The following is a 27,511-nucleotide window of genomic DNA, read 5'->3' as shown; positions in this document are numbered from 1 at the left end:
CCCCGTGGCCCCTTTCTTACATCTTCTCTCTCAGCACATTCACTGTGGTGAGTTATCTGGCCTCTTCTGATGATTCGACCCCAACATCTTCCTGTCCAACACTGAATTATATATAATAAATGGAAAAAGTAACATCCTTAAAGGAAAGCAGGAAAAAAATAATCCTTAGTAAATATAATTTAAAAATTATTTTAGTCCCCAGTATTGTAGCAATCAGAGTATATTTTCAGGATGTTGCAAGATTTGGACTATTCTATTATTCTCATTCTGGTTTCTATTCTAGAAACTTTTGGCCTCTCCTGTAAAACCCTGTACCACTACTTTAACCTCTGGGCGAATGTATAAAAATGCTACTTTGCTCTCTGTCTTTCCCTCCTATCCTCCAGCAATAAAGACTCGTAGCTACAGTGTCATATGCCAGGATTTGAAGCTACTGATGTCATTTTTGGGTGTTAGTCTTTTCTGAAAGAAAATTGCTTTAAGAAATAATTCTGGAAAGCAAATGTCAAGTCTAATAACCAAGCCCACACATGTAAAGTACTTTCATTCTGTAGCAAGTTCTACTATCCTCCTTAAATTGGCTAACCCTCGTATTCCAAACCTCCGCACTAATACACAGCTACACCAAGAGAAATACTGAGCCGTGTCACCGTCGGCTTGGTTTAATTTCACAAATATAGATTTCTTTTGCATTTTGAAGAACTGTACCCTCAAGGAAACTTGCAGATCTGAAGAATGAAAGTGCATGTCCGTGTTTGCTCAGCCTCACAGTATTAAAAAGCAAAGAGATGTAACAGTGTAATTATTTCTTCCACTTCCTGATTCTGCCTCCGCATTTTCCATTTGCCATTTAATTCAATTCAATAACTCTTTCTTGAGGGCCTCCTGTGTGTCATGCACTGGGGATACAGCTTTAAGCGGGATAGACCCCGTTCCTGCCCTCTGTCTGGTGTGCACTTGGACACAGACCACAAAGAATGGGTGATGACAGCCTTTTTTTTTTTTCTTTTTTTGGCTGCGCCACGTGGCACGCGGAAACTTAGTTCCCCAACCAGGGATGGAACCCATGCCCCCTGCAGTGGTAGCGCAGAGTCTTAACCACTGGACCACCAGGGAAGTCCCTGATGATAGCCTATTGACACCCATATCTCCCATTACCTTTTCCCAGTACACTTTTAGGCACCCCCTCAGGGCATCTACACACCACACACCACTCAAAGAATGAACCATCCATCGCTGTGTTCCCAGTGCCCACCATGGTGCCTTGTACATACGACCCACTCATTAAATATTTGTTGAATGAACAAATAAATGGATGGATGGTTGGATGGATGTGAGTTTGCATAGAAAGCAAAGCTTGCTTAGCCACACGTACCTATGATATGTAACCATCATGCGAAGGAATAGTAACTTTCACTCTCTGCTTTTACTGCATGATGCTTCCTTAATTCCTGTTCCACCATAGATGCGGTATTAAGGTCCAAGAAACGTTAAGGGTAGGTGGGAGAAGGTGGATCTGGACTCCTGTACCACTGTGTTAAATATGTCTTACGGGGAGAAAATGCTTACCTGATGCTTAAATCAAATCCTTGTTATTCAAGCTGTCCCCCACCTTCTCCTCACAGCTTTCCTCTCCCTGCTTGTATACAAAGTAGAAAGCGTATTCACTGGGTTTAACAATCGAGGCTGCTCGGTGAAATACGCCGGTTGCAAAAAAAGACAAATACTGTGTGATTCCACTTCTACGAAGCACCTAGAATATTCAAACTGATAGAGGCAGAAAGCAGGATGGTGGTTACCAGGCGCTGGGGGGAGGAGAGAACGCAGAGTTGTTGTCTAATGTGTGGAGCGTTTCAGCTTTGCAAGATGAAGAGAGGTCCGGAGATTGGCTGTACAACAATGTGAAGGTACTTAACGCTACTGAACCGTACTCTTAAAAGTGGTTACGATGGTAAACTTTATGTTTGGTATATTTTACCGTAATTTTCTAAAATGTAGATTTTTTTTTTAAGTAAGGCATCTTCCTTCTTGCCACGTGCTGGGACTTAACGCCACTAGCTGAGTTTGTCATAAAACTTCCTCTTATTTCCCAATACGGTAAGGAAATTATACAACAAAACTTTTAGCAGCTGAAATACAATGGCTTTTAAAACTTCCCAAAGAGACGGGTCGTTTAATCAAGAAGTGCCTTAGTTTATTCATTTAAATAAGGAGGTTGTAGGGTTTTGTTCCTCACGGTCTCTCCCAGCTATGGAGATTTGAAGAAACACTAAAAACCTCTTATTTCCCTTCTTCGCCTTTTGCTTTCTTTTCCCCACAGGTCACAGTTTGCCGTGGACTTGAAGACAACGGCGTCCAGAGGGCTCGTGTTTTACACAGGCACTAAGAACTCCTTTATGGCTCTTTATCTTTCGAAAGGACGCCCGGTCTTTGCACTGGGGGCAGGAGGGAAACAACTGAAGCTCAAAAGCAAAGAGAAGTGCAGTGACGGGAAGTGGCACACGGTGAGAGCTGGGGCTGCCCTAGAGCCTCCGCTGGGGCCAAGTTCACTGCTGAATAGCTGAAGACGGGAGTCTCAGCGTTCTTCCCGGCAAGAGGGCACAAGTACTGGGAGAGCTCATGTGGTCAGAGGCACTGAGCGCCCCAGCGCCTCAGCCCCAGAGACTCCTGAACGCGCCATGTGTGGATGTCATCCTACATGCCGAGACGGGCTTTCCTCCCTGCTTCTTTACCCGCCGCCCCCAACCCCCCATGCACCTCCCTGGGCTGCACCACTCCCCTTGCCTATTCCCACCCTTTGTTCCCTGGACCATTTCTCTCCTTCATGACAGTTTCCAGTCTCCAGGCCCCCTGTGAGTCTGGAATGCCTTCTCTGTAGCCCAGGTGTAAGCACCCACATCCCTAGCATCTCAGCTCTTGCCTGAAGGCATCCCAGGGTTAAAGAAATACAGTTTAAGGCAAGAAGGGACCTATGTATTTTTGTTTTCTGACGAGGGAATTGGAACTCAGAAAACTTAAGTGACTTGACAAGTTACACTCACTCAGTCATTCAACAAATATGTAATAAGCCACCATCCTGGAGCACATAAACAGAAAAATCCCCAATATAATGTCAGCTACTGCTTTGAGAAAACACTAAAGCAAGGTAAGGAAGTGGCCGAGTAGGGAGACTGTTTCAAATAGGACAGTAAGAGAAGGCCTCCTCCAAGGGACGACAATCATATAAAGTTATAGGAAGGATTTCCAGGCAGAGGGAACAGCAAGTACAAAGACACTAAGTTAGGAATTAGCTGAATGAACAGAACAGAAAGGATAAGAAGTGGGATTCAAGAGTGAGGCAGGGGGACTTCCCCGCTGGCACAGTGGTTAAGAATCCACCTGCCAATGCAGCGGACACGGGTTCAAGCCCTTGTCCAGGAAGATCCCACGTGCCGTGGAGCAACTAAGCCCGTGCACCACAACTACTGAGCCTGTGCTCTAGAGCCCGTGAGCCACAACTACTGAAGCTCATATGCCTAGAGCCCGTGCTGTGCAACAAGAGAAGCCACCGCAATGGGAAGCCAGCGCACCGCAATGAAGAGTAGCCCCCGCTCGCCACAACTAGAGAAAACCCATGCACAGCAACGAAGACCCAACGCAGCCAAAAATAAATTAATTAATTAATTTAAAAAAAGAGTGAGGTGCAGGCCCAGGTCATTTAAGCATTGAAGGCCAAGGTGAGGATTTGGGATTTTTATTCTGAGTCTGAAGCTTTTAGAGAGTCTAAAACTAAAAAAGCATTACACAAACAGATTGATATTTTCAAAACCCTCTTTAGCTAAAGTGTCTAAAAGGGAGTAAAAATAGAAGTAAATAGACCAGATGGATGCTATTGCCTTTGGTTCAAGAGGCTGAGGTAGAGGGGGAAAGCGTAGACCACTCAGGATGTGTTCTACAGGCAGAGCCAAGAGGTTTGGCTGATGGAAAGAGAGGAGTCAACATCAAGTCCTGTGATTTTGGACCAGTGATTGGGTCAATAGTGGAAGCTTTGCTGAGAGGGAGAAGATGGGCAGGAGGTAGGTGTTGCTAGGCAAGAGTGGGAACTCTGTTGTCAACATCCTGCGGTTGAGCTGCCTATCAGACATTCAAGCCCAGGAGTCAGTGGATAGTAGAGGCCAGAGGTCACAGCTGGGCATCTACACTGGGGAGTCATTAGTGAATAGTCTCGTAGCCATGAGGTGGCAGAGTCCACACCAGAGCCCAGGGATCCTGACTTTTAGTGAAGAGTTTAAAACACTTGATCCTCTTATTGGGAGAGGAGTAGCCACTGGCCCCTTGCTCCAGGACCCCTGCTCAGAGGAGCATGTGAGTTTCTCCCGTCTCAGCTCTGCACACTCTCTTCCTTCCTCTCTGTTGCATGGATGTATGTTTATTTATGATCCTTGGCTTCTTCAGTTGTTTATCTTTTGTATAAGTTTCCAGTCACATATCTTTTTGTTCACTTTTGAGAAATCTTGTTTTAGTTCATGTTTTAAGCTCACTCTGTTTAATATCTGACATAATCTCACAAAATGATGATGACGATACTGTGGTGAAAACTCTGATTTTTCAAAGCTACTTGAAGGGACAGAGAAACTTTAAAAAAAAATTTCCTGTGACCACTAATAAACTACAATGCCCGTTGTCAAAGGTAAGAATACGATTAACGTATTTTCTTTATCCTTAAGGTGGCATTTGGGCAAGATGGAGAAAGGGGGCGCTTGGTTGTGGATGGTCTGAGGGCCCGGGAGGGAAGTTTGCCCGGAAATTCCACTGTCAGCCTCAGAGCACCAGTTTACCTGGGATCGTCTCCTTCAGGGAAACCAAAGGTAAATAGTTATGCTTCACAGCCACAGATAAGAACAAGTCACCCTATAAACTTTATAATTGTACCATATATTCAAGGATATCAAAATACTTTATTTTAATAACTGAATCTGTATTTTAATGTTATTTGGTGACTGAAATAAAATTATCTCAAGAACCAAACTTAGGGAAAATTTGGGCTAAGGAGAAAATCACAAGTCTGTCTGTCCCCAAGAAGGAGGGGTGCGTACCAGGATTTGTCAGGTTCAAAGGCTCCGATGGGACCGTGGCCCCAGGGTGGCGTTCTGTGGGTGCCCTCCCCCTGTCTTCTCCACGTGGCCAGAGGGCTCACTGCCCCTGATTACTTGGGGTGGCTGAACCCGCCTGTCACTCTTCTCCCAGATTTGCCTTTTTTGCACACAAAGTGAAGATGGCCCGTCAACAGCTGCGGCCCAGGACCTGTCCTCCTCCAAATGCGCTGCCAGGCGCTGAGCCCCTCCTGCCCCTTCCCACTCTGCTGGTGCCCATTCTGGTGTGATGTGTGCTAGCAGTTGGGGGAAGGGGCCGAGACTCAAATCTGGGCCAGAAATGGACGTAATCAAAGCAGGTCACTTCTGCCAGCGTGGAGTCTAGGTGGTCAGGCTAACCTGGCCTTCACCTTGGTATCTCCACAGGACTCAGCCTGGCCCACTTGAGTTTTGCACTGTGGTTTGGGCCAAAGCCCCAGCAAGTCAAAGTACTGTTTTACTTTGTTGTATGTAATAACTTTTATATATGTATCATAAATAATGTATAACATAATATAGTATATGTATTATGGTATCTAATACATATATAACATATAACATTAATAATTGCTAAACAGGATACTCAATGTTTGCTTTTCTGCCACCTCTGTACCTTTTTCCCTCTCAGAGAAATCACAGGGTGGGGTAGTGATTCAGGGGCACAGTTTGGGTGCTCTTTTTTTTTTTTTGCGGTACGCGGGCCTCTCACTGCTGTGGCCTCTCCCGCTGCGGAGCACAGGCTCCGGACGCGCAGGCTCAGCGGCCATGGCTCACGGGCCCAGCCGCTCCGCGGCATGTGGGATCTTCCCGGACCAGGGCACGAACCCGCGTCCCCTGCATCGGCAGGCGGACTCTCAACCACTGCGCCACCAGGGAAGCCCTGGGTGCTCTTTTGACTTGGGTAAATCACACTCAACATCCTAAAATCTGAGACAATCAGTAGCACCCCATTTACAACATCCTTTACAAGCAAGGTCCTGTTCGCAGCCTTCCTTTAAACTGAGGGTGCAAACCACCGAATACCCTCCTCCATGTCCTTTCAAAGGGCAGGCAACATCCAATCAACCAGTGGCTGCCTCCAAATACCAAAACTTGCAGCCAGTCTTTGGTGATTCCATGAACTGGAGAGCCTGAGCGTGGTGTCAGATACAGACTCTTTGTTATACATGATGGCAAATCTGAAGAAACTAACATTTCTTAGGGGCCCCAGTCAGTACTTTGTTGATGACACTGACACCACATGCATCTATAATACCACTAGATTCCCTTAAAATTACCATGTCTTGCATCCATCGTGTAGGATTCCAGAGTCCTAAAGGCATTTACTCCAGAAGAGAGTAGAGGGATTTTATTCAGTGATTTATTAACTTTTTTGAGAATTTCATGAAAGTTCTAGCCCCTTTCTCCAGGAAAATACACAGACATCTGGTATATAATTTAAGGGGTCAGAGAACCCCAGAAGCTCATCCCTGAGCCCCAGGTGAGGAGCCCTTGTTTCAGGCCAGCTTTCGGCAGCCATGGGGGCTCCATGCAAGCCCCCTGATCCCGCACCCTGTGTCTGATCTTGACCCTGTGGCATTCGTGATTTGTTGATGGTGCACTGGGCCCAACAGTGTAGGGAGCTTTCTTACCCTTCATTATTTTAGGAATGTTTTGGCCTCTTTTTTCAGCCAGCCGCCCTGCATTAAGCTATCACACGGGCTCATGAAACCCTAAGACGTATTTTGTACCTGCAAAGAGACGGTGAGATCTGTGAACAGCAAGGTGGAAATTTCCCCTCTTGCAGCTCTGACTGTGGCCCAGGGTCAAGTCACCCTCTGTATTCTTGTTTCCACGCTAGGTAGCCATCTCCACTGCCCCTGCCCTTGGTTTGGTGGCACATTCAAACTTCGACCACCCACCAAACACCTGGTATCTGGGTTTTTTGGCACCATGGAGGGAGCCAAAATGGAGCCAGTCAGGCCCACCTGACTCTTGGAAGCAGGATGGATGAATCCCCCTCCTTCCTCCTCTTTTGGACAACTGCCCCTGCCCTTAACCTTGGCTGGGCATGGATTTCTGGGAGTTGTGGGTAATACAGTTTGCTTTCTCTTCTGCTTTGTTGCAGACCCTCCCCCAAAACAGCTTTGTGGGATGCCTGAGGAACTTTCAGTTGGATTTGAAACCCCTGGACACCGCTTCTGCAAGCTTCGGGGTGTCTCCCTGCTTGGAGAAAGGCATCTATTTTCCTCAAGAAGGAGGTCATGTCATCCTAGGTAAGGAGCAGTTTGGAAGGCTCTATATCTTTATAGCTTTGATTCTGAAGAACTCTTATCCTTTTTTTGGAATTATGATGTTTAAACTATTACTTGTTTATTTTTGTTTTGAAAGCCAACTCCGTGCTTTTGGGGCCAGAATTTAAGCTTGTTTTCAGCATTCGCCCGAGAAGTCTCACTGGAATTCTAATTCACATCGGAAGGCAACCCGGGGAGCACTTATCTGTTTATATGGAGGCAGGAAAGGTGTGTAGCTGTCGGATGACATGGGAAGGGTGTGTGAATTTATATTAGAACCAGATTCCACTTCTGGAGACCATGGTAGGTGGAGTTACGGTAGAGAGTGGAATCCAATCTTGTATTTAAGAGGCCTGACTTCAGGGCTAACTTACCCTTTTCCTTAAGTAATTTGGTCGTCATGTTTTCTGTTCTTCGTCTTTAAAATTGGGCAAATTCAAACAAGCTGGGCTGAATTCCGGCTCCACCACTTAGTTATAGGGCCCTCGGGAAGTTACCTAACCTCTCTCAGACTCAATTTCTTTATCTTTAAAATGTGGAGAATGATGCTTATATTTAAGGGTTTTTGTCAAGAGAAGAGAAGCTGCCATATACTCAATAAACGTTCATTTTTCTCACCTCCCCTTCACCCTTGTCACACCTCTACTTTTATTTATAAGGGCAGCACCAGAGTTCATGGGATGGATTTTCTCACCAGCCGTCTACACCATGTCACACCCTTGCCCATGCCCCACATCCGCTGGGTCAGTTTCAGATTCCCTTTATCCTCTCTACACAGCTCACCAAGCCCTTCTGGTCTCTGCAGCCAAGCTGGCCACAGGGTCTCCACCCAGCCTTCCTTTAGCTTTTCATGGCTTCCTTCTTCAGCCATGTGCTTTTGCTGCTCCATCTTTCCCATTGCTCACAGGCCTACTCAATATCTTATGTTCACCGCCCACTTTTAATCTCTTTCCTTTTCAAAACAATCTCTTTCAAACCAACTCCTTCCAGGAAGCCTCTCTTAGTTAAGGCCTTAAAAGCAAAGATTGATAATATAGCATTTTCTTTTACCTTTATCCTTCCAGTTTATCGAATGTGAGGGAAAACTCTCAGAATCAAATACAGTAGTCAGAACTCTTGGACACTTTTCAGTTAAGTTACAGCTTTAAGTCTGAGCAGGCCTCTTGCGGGCCCGAGAAGCAAGGAACTACGCTTAACGGTGGTTCAGACAAAGCTGGCTTTTTAGGGGAGGGGTTGGGGAGCATCTTTGGTGAGAGCTTCTGGATAGGAAAGATTCCCCCCAAAACGAAATCAAGACCTGATAACCTTCCTAACAGCTGTGACACTGTTTAGCTTGAAAATTGCCCGATTTACATGCAAATTAGATGTAAATTACTTATCAACATGCTGATTTTAGCCCTCTCATTTTGTTGACCTTGATTCAGCCCCTGGAGAATCCTGGCCCAGAGTGGGAATGCGAGATTCTGCACAACAGCACGTTGAGTGCCTGACCCCGACACGTGCCCAGTGCAAACTCAGTCAGTTAGCTTGCTGAATTCCTTGGACGAGAACCCTCTTTAAGTCCTGCGTTCATGGAATTATTATAATTGGCTGCCCCTTGCAGCCGGGTATAGGCCTCAGCCAACGTTTTTGCCTTCCAAATTGTACACGTCCTCCTAAACAGAGCTAGTGTCACATGCTTAATAACTAAGGCAGATCTTCGATGCTAATCAGTAACCTTTGAGTCAGGCCTGATGGGACCAGGGTAGGGAGTCAGTGGGAAAGACTCCTTACCTTTGGCAGTAACTTCAGGCCAGGCCCTGGGTTTGCAGCTCACTTGCCTGGAAAGGGGTGCAACAGAGAGATTCCTGCAAAGCCTTTGTCCCTCTATGGTCACCTGGTGCGGGAGGGTGTACCCATGTTTCAAGTGCTCCTGGGCGGTCAGGGTACAAGGGCTGGGAAGGGAAGATGGCAGGAAGTGGGCCCCACCTGCCTTTCTGAAGGAAATAGGAAAATGTATGTGTGTTCCAGGTCACGGCCTCTGTGGGCAGCGAGGCAGGTGGGATCCTGACATCGGTCACACCAAAGCAATCTCTGTGTGATGGACAGTGGCACTCGGTGACAGGTATGACGTCCAGTAGCCTGTTGTTCACAGACTGAAACAGTCTCCCTTTCCATCTGGACTCGAACATCCCAAACGCTCCCTCAGTTCATCCATCCATTAGCATCTGACCAGGGTCAGCCCACCAGGTTAAGGTGCTGGGAACATGTCTATTCTCAACTCCAGTCGTATTTATGTAATTCACAGCTCCAGTTCTCCATAACACACTGAGGTTTTTTTTGGCGGGGGGGCGCGGTGTGGAACCCAGCAAACTGATAAGCTATGTTTGTTTTCAAGGTAGCATAACACTGTGATTGAGATTTTGCCTCTGAAGTCAAAGAGAACAGAGGTCAGGTCTCAGTTCCAGCCCTGTGAGACCTTGGGCAAGCTACTTAATTCCTCTTTATCTTCAGTTTTCTCATCTGTACAATGGAGGTAAAAATAGTGTACACCTCCCAAGGTTGTGAAAATTAATGGGATAATGCGTGTGAAGTGCTTAGCGTGTCCAGTACGTCCTAAGTGCTCAGTAAATGTTTGCTCTTACTATCGGTAAAGTTCATCGTTGGGTTATTTTTTTCAACAACATTTAATATTAATGCCAACGATTTAGACAAACCACTTGACGGGGAACAGGCATAAACTCTCAAGTCGAATCTGCTATGTTAGGAATAACTTGAGCACACAAGTTTGGAGATATATTAACCTGTATTGGCTAAAATACCTTTTGTTAAAAATAGCTGCCTCTTGGCTAATTTGAAAGCTAACTGCATTGCAGTTGGTTAAGATTGTTGACGCTGGAGGACTTTTATTTGGGAGGGTCAAAAGCCACTGTCTTTGGAGTCCGTTTTCAGCAGTCAGTCAGTGTCTTCTTGGAAAGGACCAGAGATCACGTGAAATAAGCACTGGCCTCTGGAGACAGGAAACCAGGGCTTGAATCCCAACTTGTTTAATTTATAACCAAGCCATGTTGCCAAGCTCCTCAGTGATTGAGGGTCACAGTCTCTTATCTGAGAAACGGGAGTGATGATATCTTCCTCACAGATTCATTTTAAGGGTTAAATTCTGTAATATATGTGGAAGCACCTAAACAGCACCTGGTGGGGAGAAATTAGTTGAATTTGTGCTTAGGTTGATGAAATTCCTGCGAGCCGCGCTCCCTCAGGTCCAACAGGAGTGAGTGAGAAAGAAGCCGATGATGAAGCACGGTGTAGACATTATACAGTGGGCAGGGCTCTCAGATGATAGACCTGACCTGCTTTCTTTCCCTGCAGTCACCATAAAACAGCACATCCTGCACCTGAAACTGGACGCAGACCATAGTTCCACCGCTGGACGGCACCCCGTCCCCACTGCCCGCACGCAGGAACATCTGCACGTTGGAGGTGTCCCAGGTGACTCCTGTGCTGACTTCTACACCCATGTTGCCCCACGTCAACTCTTAACATCTCCATCTTAACCCGTGGGTGGGGGCATCACATTTGTTGGGTTATCAGCAGGGCAGCCGTTGGCTGGACCGTGTAGACAGTGAGACTCTTTCTCCAGCTTGTGGGGAAACCCGACTGCCAGCAACAGAACGTTTCCCAGCAGCCCAGGCCACGTGGCTGCTGCTTCCTCTTGTCCCAAGCCTATCTTTTTTTTTTTTTTTTTTTTTTGTGGTTCGCGGGCCTCTCAGTGTTGTGGCCTCTCCCGCTGCAGAGCACAGGCTCCAGATGCTTTTTTTTTTTTTTTTTTTTTTTGCGGTACGCGGGCCTCTCAGTGTTGTGGCCTCTCCCGCTGCAGAGCACAGGCTCCAGATGCGCAGGCTCAGCGGCCATGGCTCACGGGCCCAGCCGCTCTGCGGCATGTGGGATCTTCCCAGACCGGGACACGAACCCGTGTCCCCTGCATTGGCAGGCAGACTCTCAACCACTGCACCACCAGGGAAGCCCCCCAAGCCTATAATTTATAAGCCTCTCCTAAGAGCCTGCATGAACCTAGAAGCCTGATATCATAAAGAATCAGAAAAGGGCCTGAGACTCTGGTCTCTCCCCTCCAGGCACTTAGTTTTGGTGACTTATTAAGCTGTGTGGAGCCAGAATGGGGGAATCAGGCAGGGTGATCAGAGTCAGGTGAATCAGAGTCAAGTTCAAGACTGGAATTTTGCCTGGAAAGAGTCTTGTCAGCCTTCATTGATTTATGTGCCTCCAAATGGTCTGGTGGTTAATTTTATAGGTCTTCCATGACCCATGCAAAGCACTAGAGTTCAGAGTCATTATCTATTGATTTGGGCTGTGGAATCTCCTTCTCTGAAGGATGTGCAGAGTAGCCTTGTGGCTGACCTTTCACAGCAGGGGCTGTGCTGGGTGCCTGCTTAAAGCAGGAGAGGACTGGGTGGACTGAGAGCCTGGGTCCCTTTAGCTCTAATAAGACCGTTTCTTAACGGAGTGCGTTCACTTGACAGTATGAATGAGCCATCAAATGCCTCTCCTTTTGTCTTTCAGCTAATTTGAAAAGCCTGAAGCTTCCCGTGTGGAGATCCTTTTTTGGCTGCCTGAAGAATATTCAAGTCAACCACATTCCTGCCCCTGTCACTGAAGCTGCAGAAGTTCGGGGGACTGTCAGTCTGAATGGCCACTGTCCTGACCACTAACTCAAACCCATCACAAGGCAGGGAAGTTCACCTCTGGAAGCACTGATTACCCAACACCCCTCCCTCTCCCCTCTCAAGGTCGTTCTGACTTAAGACACCATCCCGATGGGTTTATTAGCAAATCTCATTTTTAATTCCAACCACACATACCCATCATTTTGGCATTCAGTGCTACATATATATTTTACATAAAAATCCCATTTCTTGAAGAGGATGAACAAATCCTTACATGCTTCTGGTAATATCACTTTCCACTAAAAGTTTGATGTCTTTTAAAGAACATTGTTTTCCACTTGTTAAAAAAAATAAATATCTTTCAAAGCACTTTAAAAATACAAAAATTTTACATGTGTTAAGATGTTATAATTTATGGGGTTAAATAAATGCAGTGTCCTCTTCAAATTATGATGTTTTATTAACATAAAACGATTGGCTCGCTGGTCATTTTTAATTGTATTAATTCTTCAGCACCTGTTCAGTGTGCTACGTACAACACAGTTTTCTACAAATAATTACCAAGCACATGCTGCTGAGGTACTGTGTGTGCTCAGTGTTGGATCTACAGTCAAGGAATATGCAATCCAATCGGGGAGACACATACTATTCATAAAATAGTAAGTAACACACTGAATAAATGAACCTGTAACTCCACTTGGCTTCCCACATACAGTCTGCTGCCAACCAAGTCTAGATTATGACTATCAATTCCTTGAGGGCAAAAACTGTCTAGTAGAGGAGCTGAGATGGATGTACTGTATATACTATGATTAAAGCTTTGCATGAGAAGCTAACAGAAGTCAATGGGAAGTAGGGATCTAGTTTTATCTACAAAATAATGAACCATGTACTAGACCAATATTATTACCCAGCACCACTCTCACTAGCAAAGAAGGCTATGCAAGCACTTCCGTATCTCCTACATAGTATTTGCTCATCAGGATTAAAACAATTCTAAAATTTGGATATAGTAATCCTATGTGGTATCCTTACAGCCACCTGCCCTCCACCTCTGAAACTGAGGCACGTTCCCTTCAAGCCAGTGCTCTTTTGTGACCCTCACACTGCCGTCCCGTGGGCATGCTTTCTACCTGCCATACCTATGCAAACATGAACCGTTCTCCTGGAGAGGTAGCAAGGTCCCCATCGCAGGGGGTATTCAACAGAGGCTGGCTGGTGGGCTGTAGGGATGCTATGCTGGGTCAGAGGCTGAATTTCATGACCTTAAGTCATGTGCTTTCCAAAAACATTGATTTTCAAATGAAAATTCAACCAGGTGATGACCATCCAGACGCTGAGTCTGCGTGAGGAACATCCATTTCACCTGCCTTTGGCAGGTCTACACTAAATGGCTGATTCTCTCTTCTGGGTTCCTGGTGTTGACTTAAGTGAATCTACAAAGTTATTCATTAGTACTTCCCAGATTCATTTTAAAGGGGCAGTTAAGTCTTCATTAATACCACTGTTCTTCCCTCCATTTTATGGTAGCTGAAAGAACAGCTGTCCATCTGCATTTGCTGAGTATAATCCCAGCCACCAGAAAGCAGCAGAGGGTGTCACAGATGGAGTTTGAGACCCAGAGCCCTCAGCGTGGCTCTTCTCAGATTGTAAATGTCTGTTCTCTGAAAGGAATGCTACAGCTCCTCACCTGGACCCTCACGGGAAATATGTGTAAACCGTGAAGTGCATATAAGAATCATCGCTATTATCTTCCTCCTGGCTCACAGCCTATCACAAATTGGGCTGACCTTGGGGTGAGAGGCCTAGGGGTCAGCAGGATCACCGGTGGTTGACCCTGACCCGTTCATGACGCCTCCACAGTTGGTGTCGTTCTGGTCCAGGCGAGTGGGGCCTGGATTGTGAGAAAATCAACTCACATCTCCCGAGGTGACAGTCACTTCAGGGGCACCCAGGGACTATGGAGCAATCGTGTGCCTTTGTGGGCTGCCTCCTTCACCTCTTGACCTCATTCCTCAGGATGTAGGGTGGTTGGGCTTTTGCCACACTCATGATAACCCCATGTCAGAGGATGGCGGCCCCGGGCAGGACGTGCTGACCTTCCCATCCTCCCAGAAAGGAAGTCACCTCACTTCCCCACAGGGAACTTTGAGTCAGCGCTTTTCTCCCTCCCACCAACCCTGCCCAATGCTGCCCTGTAAAGAACCCCAAACCCCAACTTCTGCCATTCCCACCACATTCACTCCCCTCTCTTCCAGCTCCCCAGTTCTCTTTTTACTAATTCCAACTTTGGGTGGGTCCATGCTAGCCCCAGAAAGGCCAGGTTCTCTCTCAGGAATGAGAACTTAAAGCCAGCATATGAGTGGAACCATTTTCAAATAACATTATGGTATTGAATACAAATGGTATAAATATCGGTTATAGAAAAATTATAAAATCACCCATAATCTCATCACTCAGAATTCTATTTGAATTTGGTTATATGTCTGTTATTCGATTCTAAATGCATGTATATTTCCGCACAAAATGACAATTATACTGTAAATATTATTATGTTTTTTAAAACTATATGGTGTTCCCCAAGTCTTTGTGGAACATTCCATCAGATGAATTTATTATAATATATTTAACTAACCTCCAATTATTAGGCAACTGGGTCGTTTCTAATTTTTGCAATTATAAGCAACACCAGAATGAATAAGTCCTGGAATGTAAACTTACTTATTTTCTTAGGATAAATTCTTAGAAATAAAACTACTAAGTCAAAATACATGAACCTTTTTGTTTGTTTTTGGGGTTTTTTTGCGGCACATGGGCCTCTCACCGCCGTGGCCTCTCCCGTTGCGGAGCACAGGCTCCGGACACGCAGGCTCAGCGGCCATGGCTCACGGGCCTAGCCGCTCCGCGGCATGTGGGATCTTCCCGGACCGGGGCACGAACCTGTGTCCCCTGCATCGGCAGGCAGACTCTCAACCACTGCACGACCAGGGAAGCCCTACATGAACCTTTTTATATTTGTTGTTAGCTATTGTCAAATTGCTTCCTAAAAGGTTCTATCCCCTTACATTCAAATCTTTTTTTAACTGACTTTAGCCCCTGACATCACTAAACATAAACTCATCAAGATCAGCTCACGGTCTTCAAAACAGGGAGCAGTGTTTGGATCATGTCAGCTCACAGGGATCCACCATGCTCCAGGCCCATCTGAGCCAAATGCACACCACCTGGAAATGCAGGGGCAGCTGATGGGCTTTGATGGGTGATTCCGCAAAATGCCTTAAGGGAGGGAGCAGTTCAGTCCTTCCGGAAAGGAGCAAGGCACTCCTCGGAGACTTGGAAGAGTGGACTGTGCTCCCTGATCAGCCGCCAAACCTCAGCCGTAGCAGCTTCTTCCTCCTTCACCTTGTAAGTTTGCTTTCTTTGTGATTGAAACGTTCATAAGGATTTGCTCAGGCAAAATTTCCAGGACAAAAGCTCGAGTCCCCATCCCTCCCATCACCCTGCCCCCCAATAGAAATCCAAAACAGGAGCTTGTTGGGCTTCCCTGGTGGCGCAGTGGTTGAGAGTCAGCCTGCCGATGCAGGGGACACAGGTTCGTGCCCCGGTCCAGGAAAATCCCACATGCCGCGGAGTGGCTGGGCCCGTGAGCCATGGCCGCTGAGCCTGAGCGTCTGGAGCCTGTGCTCCGCAACGGGACAGGCCACAACAGTGAGAGGCCCGCGTACCGCAAAAAAAAAAAAAAACAAGAACTTGTTTTTCTTAACATGAGTGATTGTGGTAATAACAGTGGTGGTAGGTGACAGGTGTGTCATGTTTCCATTTTCTTAATTTGCCAAACAATATAACTTCTCAGCATAAAAATTCTAGCATAATGTCTGCATGCCTTTGTATGGAAGGCAGAGACAGAATTGGAATATCCCTGTTAATCATTCTCAGAGTGAAAAACAATTATTCTCCCAGAGTAAAGGGCAGGGTCCTGAGATGATGAATACTATTTACTGAAAATGCTTTTTTTCTCCTTTGCTCATGAAGACTTCTATGACCCCAGAAAATAAAGTGTACCTTTCCATTGCCAGAAGGTTTTATTTCCCATAAATTTTGAATGTGTGGTTTATTCTGCTCTACATTGAGTCCTTGATAAAATGAGACTTGGGAGTTTCAGGGGGAAAAGGCTGGAACTTTCAGTCTTCATGAATGCACACGATAGCACAGCACACACTTACTGATTAAACCACCCCTGACTCAAAAGGCTTTTGCTAATTAATCAGTAACAAATCGTTCCATACTCAGGGAGCATGCATTCCTGGACAGTTATAATGGAGCTGGGTGTCTGGTGATGTAGCTTGGTGTGTTGTCCATTCCAAAGGCAAATCTCAGTAGGAATTTAGTATTCCTACAGGAAATATGCTTCCTCAGAAATAAAGTCTATATTCTGGAAAATAAGTGACTGTGTTATCTAGCATTCAACTGCAGTGCTGTCAACAAAATGAGATCCTTAATGTCATGTTTTTACAATGTCCTTGGTGAGGGGGAGGCCCCTGACAGGGAAGAAAGTGTCTCATGGGACTTCAGGGCAGCTTCCTGGACCAAAAAGTCCAACTGCTGCTGTGATAGCTCCTGACAAGACCAGACCCCAGAAGGATTTGTCTCCTGCTGCACTGTTCCCTTGTCATCCATCTCATCCCACTTCCCCTCCATAAGAGCAAAGCCCCTCAGGAAAGCCACCTCCACCTTCAGGAAAAACCTTTGCTCTTGGAAATCACTTGGCTCTGAGCTACTTTTCGTTCCCTTGGTCCTATAATTCCAGTTGCATTTCAAGCATGCAAGCTTTTTGTCATGTGGTTTCGAATATTCTAGAAGTTTGAGGGATAAAAAATTAAGTCTTTTACTTCAGAGGTCTTCTCTGAGAGTTAACTGAGATGATAGATGTAAGAATGTTGGGAGAATATCACTGTTAATTTTACCACTGTTAAGAACACTGTAAAACATGGAGCAGAGGTATCCAAAGTTGGTACTTCCTTATGGCTTTAGTGACTCTAGGAGAGGAATTCAAATGTCTAAAAGCATGAAAGCCGGGGTGCCTCTGAGAAAGCACTGACCCCGAGTGGCGTGATGGTACCTCACTGTGTCCAGGTCTTTTGTGAAAACAGGTTACCATCTCCCATCTGCTCAGCAGGCTTTACTCCAGTCCCATTTCTTGTCCCCCAACTTGGACAAGTGTCTCCCGCCTTTAACCTTTATCTTAATCAGCTAAGTTTCCATAACAAAACACCACAGACTGGGTGGCTTAAACAACAAAAATTTATTTTCTTGCAATTCTGGAGGCTAGAATTCCAAGAGCAAGGTTCTGGCCTGTTTGGTTTCTGGTGAGAGCTCTTCCTGGCTTGTACCTGGTCACCTTCTCGCTGTGTCTTCACATGGACCTTCCTTGGTGTGTGTACACGGTGGGGAAGGCAGGGAGCCCTTCGGTGTCTCTTCTTATAAGGAGATTAATCCTCTTGGATCAGGGCTCCACTATTATAACCTCATTTAACCCTAATTACCTCCATAAAGACAATATTTCCAAATACAGTTACATTGGGATGTAACTGTGGGGAAGTGGAAACAGGTGTGTGACAGGGCGAGCATAGAATGTGCTGAACGTGCCCTTTGCAACTATGTTTCAATTGAGGGAAGGGAAGGGCCACTAAATTGTCTCCTTGTCTCTGCTGAGGTTTGTGGTCTGGGAACTCCACAGCCGTCTGAGTAAAATCAGCTGCTTCTGACCTTGTGGCAGTCACCTCCATGGCTGGTTGCCTAGCACAGGATTTAGTTGAAGATTTTAGGATAACAACCATTCCAAGAGCCTGTCTCACGCGTTACCATTTACACCACCTTTTCACGTCTCTTCTCACCTTTGACCCTAACCACAGGCTGACCCTTACTCTGGTTCAGGGAAGGGGAAGATGACCCCTTGCCTTCCTCTGACCTTGACTATGTCTTGCCGCCCACTGTGGGCGCTCTTTGCAAAGTAGTTGCCCAGTTTCTACCGCTGTTGCACGTTAAAGTCTCTGCTTTTACCTCAGGGACATTGAAAGGCTGTAACCAGGGAGCTTATAGGAGCTGCCACCACGGGATCCCCTGAGAGCGGGAGCAATGGTGCTGGCTGTGGGTTGGAGACATTTGGGGAGGGGGAGGCAGCTGAGTGGGCAACTTGAGTGCTTTCCCACCGCTGAGCCTGCAGTCCCACAGGTGACCAGAGGGGGCGCTGTGCGGCACCATTAAGCCCCGCCTCCCGGACGCCATCCCGATTTCACCAGGAGTCGCAGAGTGAGCAAGGAGCACGCTGGATGCTGCCCTGTCCCACCATACTTGTCACTCGTTTTGGCCACAAGAGGTTAGTGTTTGGTGAGGGAGGGGCCACAGGGCAGAGCTGCAGTGGGGACTGCAGTAGCTGAGGATCCAGCAAGTCCAGGAGCAGATGGGTCTGGATGGGCCGTCTGCCTTGATGATCTAAACCGAAGGGTTCAGAAGGCGGAAGGTCCTTGGAGCATCTTCTCCAGCGTCAGTTGGAGCATTCGCGTTTTGTTTGTTGTTGCTGTTTGTGTTTGTTCTGTTGTTGAGTTCTCACTAATATCTCAGCCACTAAAGCGGGTCCCTTTGGGTTTCGTGCCCCCCCACAGGGATAAAATGGAGATACAGAGGAAAGAGGCTGGGTTGTGAACTCCGCAGAAGGGCTGGAGGCCTGGCCCTGGTTCTGATTGGAGCTATAATCTTGGGCAGGTTTTCTCACCTGGCCCACCTGTAGCTTTAAGATAAAAAAGGCAAAGGACTTCTTTTTTTTTTTTTGCGGTACGCGGGCCTCTCACTGTCGTGGCCTCTCCCGTTGCGGAGCACAGGCTCCGGACGCGCAGGCTCAGCGGCCACGGCTCTCGGGCCCAGCCGCTCTGCGGCATGTGGGATTTTCCCGGACCGGGGCACGAACCCGTGTCCCCTGCATCGACAGGCGGACTCTCAAGCACTGCGCCACCAGGGAAGCCCGGCAAAGGGCTTCTTGAGACTCACACAGTGCGCTTTAGAAGGGCAGAAATCAAAGCTCTGCCTGATACGGAAGAGAGTACATTTGCCTAGGACGCCCTCTGTGCTCTGTACACGGAGGGACCCAACCACAGCCCAAGAGGAGGCTTGGCCAGAGTCCGGGGGACGGGGGCGCCCTGACCTCATCTCTTTCAGGAGTACATCAGACTGTGGGTGCGTTAGCCCCATCTTGCCCCAGGAAGCTCAGGCTCAGAATGCTTGAGCGATTGGCCAAAGTTCAAAGCCAGGTCCTGGGTTATAGAACTGAGACAAAAACTGGAAAGAGCAAGTCGGAGGGTACATGAAGGGAAGTAGTAGTATGAAGTCTCTCTGCATCTGAACCTGACCTGCTGCTGACCTTGGATCAGGAGAAGATGGGGCGGCAGAGAAAGATGACTGGCTGCCAGGGTCAGCTGAGCGGGGACTATTTCAAGTCCTAATTATCTGCTGTGGTTGAGCTGTCAATTGTTCCACAGATCCAAGAGCTAACATCCCTTTGTTCTGAAGACACTGCAGAATAATTACAAGCTGGATAAAGCCCTCAGGTGGAATGAAAGGGAAGTTAAAACTAATTACTATTCATGGCAGCCATTCTCTGGCCTCAGACTTTATTTTCTTCTTTTGGTATTTTCATTTACACACTCACAAAAATGGAGATAAATCTAAAATAGAAGCAAACCCTGGTTACACAGCAGGAAAATGTGAGGCATCCTGAGCTTCGTTTGCCCTGCTTCCTTCCACAAAATTCTTTTATGTAAATTGCTTCCTCCCTGTGCCTCAGACATAATAAATACTCATTGAAGGAAGGAAAGAAATTGCACAAGTGGGAGATGAACTAAAATGTAGAGATTCCCAAACCTCACTCTCTCTAGCATCATGGATTTTATTACTAAAGGTTAATGGGAAATTGATCCATTAATCAATCCATGGAAGACTTTTCGGAAATGACTTGGCTATTCATCTATTTGGTGAAAACTAAGGGAACCTCTTACCCTCCTGGGTCCAAAGTTTCTCTGGGGTAAACGGATTCATTTCAACCTATGGATTCATGAAGGTGAGACCATCACCTATATGCAAAGCATCCCTTCAAGTATTTAAAATAATTAAAAAGAAAAAAAACTTCTGGGTACAGATGGGAGCTGCTTTCCAACTAGGAGAATCAGGTGTTGAAGGAACATATCCACCCTTCCTCATTCAGTGCCAAAAAAACCCCCCAAACTTCTGTAACCAGAACAACTCAAACTCTAACCAGAGCTCACAATTGCCCCACTAACAAACATGTGTGCCATTCATTAAGCACTTGGCAGGTACCACTGTGACAACCTCTCGCCCACACAGCCTCATTCAATCTCAACAATTACAGTAGAGTCAGGTATTACTACTCCATTTAGCAGAGAAGTAAACCGAGACTCAGCGAGTAAGCCCCAAGGTTACACGTCCAGTCCTCACAGAATGCTGACCACATTATGTTAACCATGTATTTCTGATGCTTTGACCTAGGGGAGGTAGGGGCCTCCTGACTGACCCTGGAGGGGTTGCCCCTCCCATGGTTAGCTGATTCCTAGAGAGAGTGGAGGGCTCAGCTGAGAGCGCTTGCCTTTCGTATGCTAACCAACCAAGCCAGAGCCCACACCCTCACCACTTCCTCTGTGCCTCTCACACTCAGGGCCATTCCCTGCCCACCTCCCCGTACCTCCCCACCATAATCACCTTTGGGGCCAGGTACCAGACAACTAGGGACAGCTCCTGTGCGCCAGAGTCTACTGAAATCATTCAAGCTAGCCAATCCTAACCCTGTTTATCTGCCTCACCCATTCTTCCACAGAAACCACAGTGAAGGGTCCTTGCCCGCATTGTCCCCTTCTTCTTCTGCCTCCTGACAGACCCTGACTCTTCTGTGGCTCCCCCGTGTCACTCATGGTGTGTCCCCTCCTATTGGGATCCGTGAGTATAACAAGCTGTTTTCAGTGGCAGTTGTCTCCTGATCTCACCTGCATAATAATAAGACCTCCTTTTCTTGTTTTTTGCTTTTGTTTTTTCCACTAAGCAATTATTTTTTTTCTTTGAAGAATTAATAGTCGAATTAACATGTTGTGGCAGTCTCTGCTGTACAGCAAAGTGACTCAGTTATATATGTAAACATTCTGTTTCATATTCTTTTCCCTTATGGCTTATCATAGGATATTGAATATAGTTCCCTGTGCTACGCAGTAGGACCTCGTTGTTTATCCATTCTCTATATGCCAGTTTGCATCTGCTAATCCCAAACTCTCCATCCATCCCTCTCCCAACCCCCTTACCCTTGGCAACCACAAGTCTGTTCTCTATGTCCGTGTTTCTGTTTCATAGATAAGCTCATTTGTTTCATATTTTAGATTCCACATCTAAGTGACATCATATGGTATTTGTCCTTCTCTGACTTACTTCACTTAGTATGACAATCTCTAGTTGCATCCTGCAAATGCATTGTTTTGTTCTTTTTTATGGCAGAGTAATATTCCATTGTATATATGTACATCTTTATCCATTCATCTGTTGATGGACATTTAGGTTGTTTCCATGCCTTGGCTATTGCAAATAGTGCTGCTGTGAACATCGGGGTGCGTGTATCTTTTTGTATTATAGTTCTGTCTGGATATATGCCCAGGAGTGGGATTGCTGGATCATATGGTAATTGTATTTTTAGTTTTCTGAGGAACCTCCATACTGTGTTCCACAGTGGCTCCACCAACTTACATTCCCACCAACAGGGTTCCCTTTTCTCCACACCCTCTCTAGCATTTGTTATTTGTAGACTTTTTATTTATGGCCATTCTGACCAGCACGAAATGGTACCTCATTGTAGTTTTAATTTGCATTTCTCTAATAATTAATGAGGTTGAGTATCTTTTCATGTGCCTATTGGCCATCTGTATTTCTTCTTTGGAGAAATGTCTCTTTTGGTCTTCTGCCCATTTTTCGACGGGGTTGTTTGTTTTGTTGTTGAGTTGTATAAGCTGTTTGTATATTTTGGAAATGAAGCCCTTGTTGGTCACATCATTTGCAAATATTTTCTCCCATTCTGTAGGTTGTCTTTTCATTTTGTTTATGGTTTCCTTTGCTGTGCAAAAGCTTGTAAGTTTGATTAGGTCCCATTGTTTATTTTTGTCTTTATTTCTGTTGCCTTGGGAGACTGACCTAAGCAAATATTGGTATGATTTATGTCAGAGAATGTTTTGCCTATGTTCTCTTCTAGGAGTTTTATGGTATCATATCTTATGTTTAAGTCTTTAAGCTGTGTTGAGTTTGTTTTTCTGTATGGTGAGGGGGTGTATTCTAACTTCATTGAATTACATGTGGCTGTCCGGCTTTCCCAACACCACTTGCTGAAGAGACTAAGACCTACATTTTAGTACACACATCCAGGGTTATCCCTGCATTAACTTCACTCAAGAAAGCCGAACCACAAGAGAGAAACATCGTGTCTCATGTATTAGTAGTATGTTAGTAGTATTGCTGTGCCTAAAGACAAATGAAAGCCTTCAAGAGTATATTCCAAGGGCATGAAGAGCCACTGCTAATCTCACCCACCAACCCTCTCAAGCCCCAGACAGCAGCCATCTGTTTCCCACTTTGTTTTGATGGCATTGTGGCGACAGGGAAGGGGAGTGTCAGAATATCTGGGGGACCCTGATTTGCACATTCATCCAAAGGGGGTTAGAAAAGACAGTGAACACTACCCTGAAACAAAGTCATACTTCCCCTCTGGTGACGGGCGTTCTTCCTTCCTCCAGAAAGGCTTCTTTCATTCTGGATGGAAGCTTTTAAATGAAGGGTAAAGTTAGCTACCTAGAGACAGCTGGCCGAATTAGCATACTTACAGCAGGTAATTAAGCCAAGACTTCCCTTGAAAATAGTAATTAATCACCAAAATAACTTTATTCAGCCTGGTTCCCTCCACACCATTCTGGGCTGACACACACGGCAGTGTGCACTTCCTGGAGCCTTTCTCACCCGACACCTCATCTACGAAAGAAAGCAGCTGACACACGAGTGATGTTAAGGCTTTGGCGTGGCTCTGATCTCTCTCATCCTCTCCTGCTTGAAGTGACTTCTGTACACGAATAGAAAAATACCACATAATGCTCTAAAATCCAAGCACTAAATCACCACCCAGACCCCACATCTTCTATCAAAGGACACTTTTCAAAGGAGGCTTAGTCACCCGAGACAGAGCCGGCTTTCAGTGACATGAGTCACACCGTTAATATGGTCTTGCCGTCCATGGTTTGACCCTAGGTGGTCACTGTCATCGAGAGCTTCTATTATTTGTACCTAAGTAATTGATGGAGTGTCTTTTGGGGACTATGGAGTGGCAGTTTCTATAGTGGGGTACACCTAAATCAAATGTTGCATGTGCAGGGCTTCCAAGAGAAGCAGGCCAGACAAATTGGTGGGCATTATTTTTGGTATCAAATGACTATTATCTGCAAATGAGGGTGGTGTTACTTCTGTAAACACTGGAGTGTCCTGGTGACCCACCTGAGCTCCTTTCTCGGTGCAGACGCTTCTTCTGTGCTGAACCTCAGACTTACATACATCCAGCTGCCTACTCTGTAGCTCCACTTGGATAGCAACTCGATACCTTAAGCCGAATATGCCCGAATCTGAACTGTTGATTCACCCAAAGCTGTGCACCTCCTGAATATCCCAATTTCAGTATCACTATCTAGCTCGTTGCTCAAGCCCAAACCCTCTGAGTCATCTTCAGTCATTTTTGGTTCCTCCAGCCAATCCTTTCAGTTGTAACTCCTGCAAACATCTCTAGTCTGTCCACAAGTGTGTGTCTTCACTACCCGCTCTCCCCGCATGGGGCTGTAAATCTTCCTCCTATCACGGTAGCATCATCTCCGGCTCCCTTACAAGTCATTGTTCACGTTGCGGCCGGTGATGATTTTTTTTTTTAATGCAACAGACAGATCACATCTGTCAGAAGAATGCTTTATTAATAAATAAATGTTAGAGACACCTATTCCAATGAATGTGTTAGTCATTTATTTCAATCAAGATGGAAGGGAGGGGCTTCCCTGGTGGCGCGGTGGTTGAGAGTCCGCCTGCCGATGCAGGGGACACGGGTTCGTGCCCCGGTCTGGGAGGATCCCACATGCCGCGGAGCGGCTGGGCCCGTGAGCCATTTAACCAAAAAAAAAAAAAAAAAAAAAAAAAAAAAAAAGATGGAAGGGAGAAAACCAAAGCCTTGATACTTTCTTAGAAAAAAAAAAAAAAGAATTCAAGTCCCATAGGAATTATAAATAGTGGGCTGAGTACAATTTTCTGTGCCAGTCACTTAACGTGTTGCTTTAGGATTGATGGCTTCCTTCTAAAGGAGGTAGGTTACACTTTTAAAGTCCTGACGTCTCTAGAGTAGTTCTTAGAAACCAGACAGCGCATTTTCATAAAACCAAATATGAAAACAAGTGAGTCTGACACAGTGGGGTTTAGGATTCACCCTGCTGAGTTAGGATTTATAGTCTAAGGCTGGCCAAGTCAGATGTCCTAAACACTGGTAGCCTTTCTCCTTAGCAATTGGCTGTTAAAGGCTTTACAGCTCAGAGCATCATCCCCCCGAAGACATCTGAGTCACCAGTCTCTACCTTTTCAACGTTCTTTGCTCACAGCTGCTTATTAGCGGCCTGCAGTTTCTGGCTTCAGCATAATTTTTAATAACTCCATTTTAAAATCCTTATCAGAATTATAGATCTTTATGGTTTCCCATTTCTACATCAAAGAATGTGGGATTTGAAACCTCCTGTGATCATATGTTCCTCCCCTGCTTAAAGCCATTATGTAGCTTCTCTTGGTTTCTGAAAGTCCTTATCCCGAAATCAAGGCCATGGCAGGGTACCCTCTGGCCACCTCACCAGTCCCTTCTTCCCTGACCCCAGGTCACCTACAAGTCTGCCCTGTCCTTGTCACATACCCCGCTTCTCCCCTTGCCTGGCTCTTCTCATAGTTGACCCTTCCGGTCTCAAATTCAACATCCCTTCTGGACTACCTCCATCAGCTAAGAATGTGTTCAGCTGCAGGCAACAGCAAACCAGACTAGTTTTAGCATTATAAAAAAATAGGGGAACAATAGAGGCTTATTTTCTCCATGTGAGCCATCTTGGGAAGTAGTTTCTGGCTGTGGTTTAGCTGCTCCGTGACATCATCAAGGACGCAGCCTTTCAGACTGCTCTGTCAGACTTTTATCTTCATCCTTGCTGGTTTGTGATCTCAGAAAGGCTGTTGCCAGTCCAGATGGCTCATTCATTTTGTCTGAGGCAGGAAAAATGGGGGGGAAAGACAAAAGGCGTTCTCCTCACCGGGCAAGTCCTCACTCACCCCCAGACGCAGGCTGCTTCTTGAATCTTACCGGCTCTCGGGTCTGCTTTTATGCCAGTTACTCAGCCAGGGGAGTGAGATCACCAGTAACTGATTTAGACCAGGTGCGATTCACCCCTGGGGTTGGAGTAGGGGCTACCCTCCCACAATCGAGGAATCCCTGTGTGCCACCTGAATGGACTAGGTTCTGCTAGAAGGGAAAGAGGGGGACAGTGGAGGGGCACTGGACAGTGTCGCCCCATCCCTGCCCCTTTACTTTCTATCGTGTCACCCTATTGATGTCCTTTATTGCAGCAACTGTAATCCGTGAGGCCTTGTATATTTATTTATTAACTTGTCTGTTGCCTGTGTCCTCCACTGGAAGAGAAGCTCCATGAGGGCGGGGACCTTGTCAGTCTTGTTCACAACGCATCCCCAGTGTCTGGCAACCAGTAAGTGTTTCTCTGGATCGATAAGTAAAAATTCCTGCTGCCATTTTTATGACCACTCACTACACGTCAGCAGCTCAGCACATGTTAGTGCGTTTCATTCTCATCGCAGCTCCCGGGGGTTCAGAGTAGCCTCTCCATCTAACAAATGGGGAAAACTGAAGCTTAGGAAAGGTCCAACGCTTGCGAAGACCTCACAGGGAGTGGCGGAGCCTGGTTTGAGCTAGTAGCCAAGCTCCAGGCGTAAGTGATCCTTGGGTCACTAAATGCCATCATTCCATGACGTAGCAGCCAGCTGCTCGATTCACATCCTCTTGGCTGTCTCTGTTTTCTGGGCCAAGACCCCTCCTTGGAAGCTCTTCTCACTTTGTGCTCATAGGGTCCAGTATGCTCCATGTCCCAACACATCAGAGCCTACTTGCCCCATCCAGGTATATAGCCTGGAGGTGCTGGTGAGTCATCTTCAGGAGGAACCTGTAACCAGCAGGGCTTGGGAGCTGGTAGACAGAGTCTCCAGCCTCTTACTTCAGGTGGACAGTTCTGACTTTCTGTGTGCTCCTCAGAATTCCAGGGGAAGAGAGCCCTCCCCTCACTGCCTAGCACACCCTGCCCCGTCTTGCAGACAGAATAACGGCCCCAAGGATGTCCACTTCCAAACCCCAGAACCTGTGAATGTTAACTTTACTGGCAAAAGGGACTTTGCAGATGGGATTAAATGAAGACCTTGATCTGGGAAGAGTATCCTGAATTATCCAGGTGGACTCACTCTCCTCACATGAGTCCTTACAAGCAGAGAATTCTTCCCAGCTGTGGTCAGAAAGAGCCGTGATGACAGAAAAAGTGTCAGAGAGATTTGATATTGCCAACTGTGAAGATGGAGGAAAGGGCCGCCAGCCAAGGGATGTAGCCTGCCTCTGGGAAAGAAAGGGAGGGAAATGGATCGTCCCCTGGAGCCTCCAGAAAGGAACGTAGCCTTGCTGAGACCTTGATTTGAGCCCAGTGAGCCCCGAGTTGGACTTCTGCTCTTCAGAGCTAGAAGATAGTACAGTTCTATTGTGTTATACTACACTGTGTTCCACCACTGTACCTATGGCCACTTATAGTTGACCACAAACTACAATGATAACAAATACACTCCATCCCCTTAATAACATGCACTTATATCAGTTTTTCCTTCTTCCCTGTCTCTCCCCGCTCCTTAACTCCTACTTCCCAGGATGATAATTACCTACAGCCAAGTACTTGTCTCAGGTGTTGTTTAATAAGGCACCCAAACCGAGACACTGGATACACTTTTCACTGACCTTGTAGTTCTCATATCCTCACCCCACTGCAACCCTCTTCCTAGTCTTCAGTGATTCTGGAGTTGATTCAGAGGGCAGCTAAGATTCTTGAAACTCCAGGCTTCTAGGCAAATTTTTAAGTTGTAATAAACCTACAGCTTTCTCAAATGAATAATTAACATGCTCTTGGCTTCTGATAATTTAAGAATTATGTAATCTTTTCAAATTACACATATTATTATTATTACTACTTTTTTTTTTTTTTTTTTTTTTTAGCGGTACGAGGGCCTCTCACTTTTGGGCCCTCTCCCATTGCGGAGCACAGGCTCCGGA

The 27,511-nt window shown here is 46.2% G+C and overlaps 1 protein-coding gene across 3 annotated transcripts in view; it reads left to right on the top strand.

The window, feature by feature from the left end:
- The window catches only part of LAMA3 (laminin subunit alpha 3), a 233,798-nt gene extending 221,344 nt beyond the window's left edge, over positions 1-12,454 (top strand). For all 3 annotated transcript variants that reach the window (XM_024757935.1, XM_024757934.1, XM_024757936.1), the window contains 7 exons: positions 2,321-2,504; positions 4,707-4,847; positions 7,219-7,366; positions 7,482-7,612; positions 9,395-9,488; positions 10,736-10,855; positions 11,945-12,454. In XM_024757935.1, the coding sequence (XP_024613703.1) occupies positions 2,321-2,504; positions 4,707-4,847; positions 7,219-7,366; positions 7,482-7,612; positions 9,395-9,488; positions 10,736-10,855; positions 11,945-12,093 (967 nt within the window). In that variant the 3' untranslated portion in view covers positions 12,094-12,454. The remainder of the gene's footprint in view (positions 1-2,320; positions 2,505-4,706; positions 4,848-7,218; positions 7,367-7,481; positions 7,613-9,394; positions 9,489-10,735; positions 10,856-11,944) is intronic.
- Positions 12,455-27,511: the final 15,057 nt, after the last annotated feature.

This window comes from Neophocaena asiaeorientalis, unplaced genomic scaffold, assembly GCF_003031525.2.
Source record: "Neophocaena asiaeorientalis asiaeorientalis breed wild unplaced genomic scaffold, Neophocaena_asiaeorientalis_V1.1 scaffold142, whole genome shotgun sequence".
NCBI lineage: Eukaryota > Metazoa > Chordata > Mammalia > Artiodactyla > Phocoenidae > Neophocaena > Neophocaena asiaeorientalis.
Note: the sequence above shows the minus strand (reverse complement) of the source record. Positions and strands in the feature narration are given on the sequence as shown.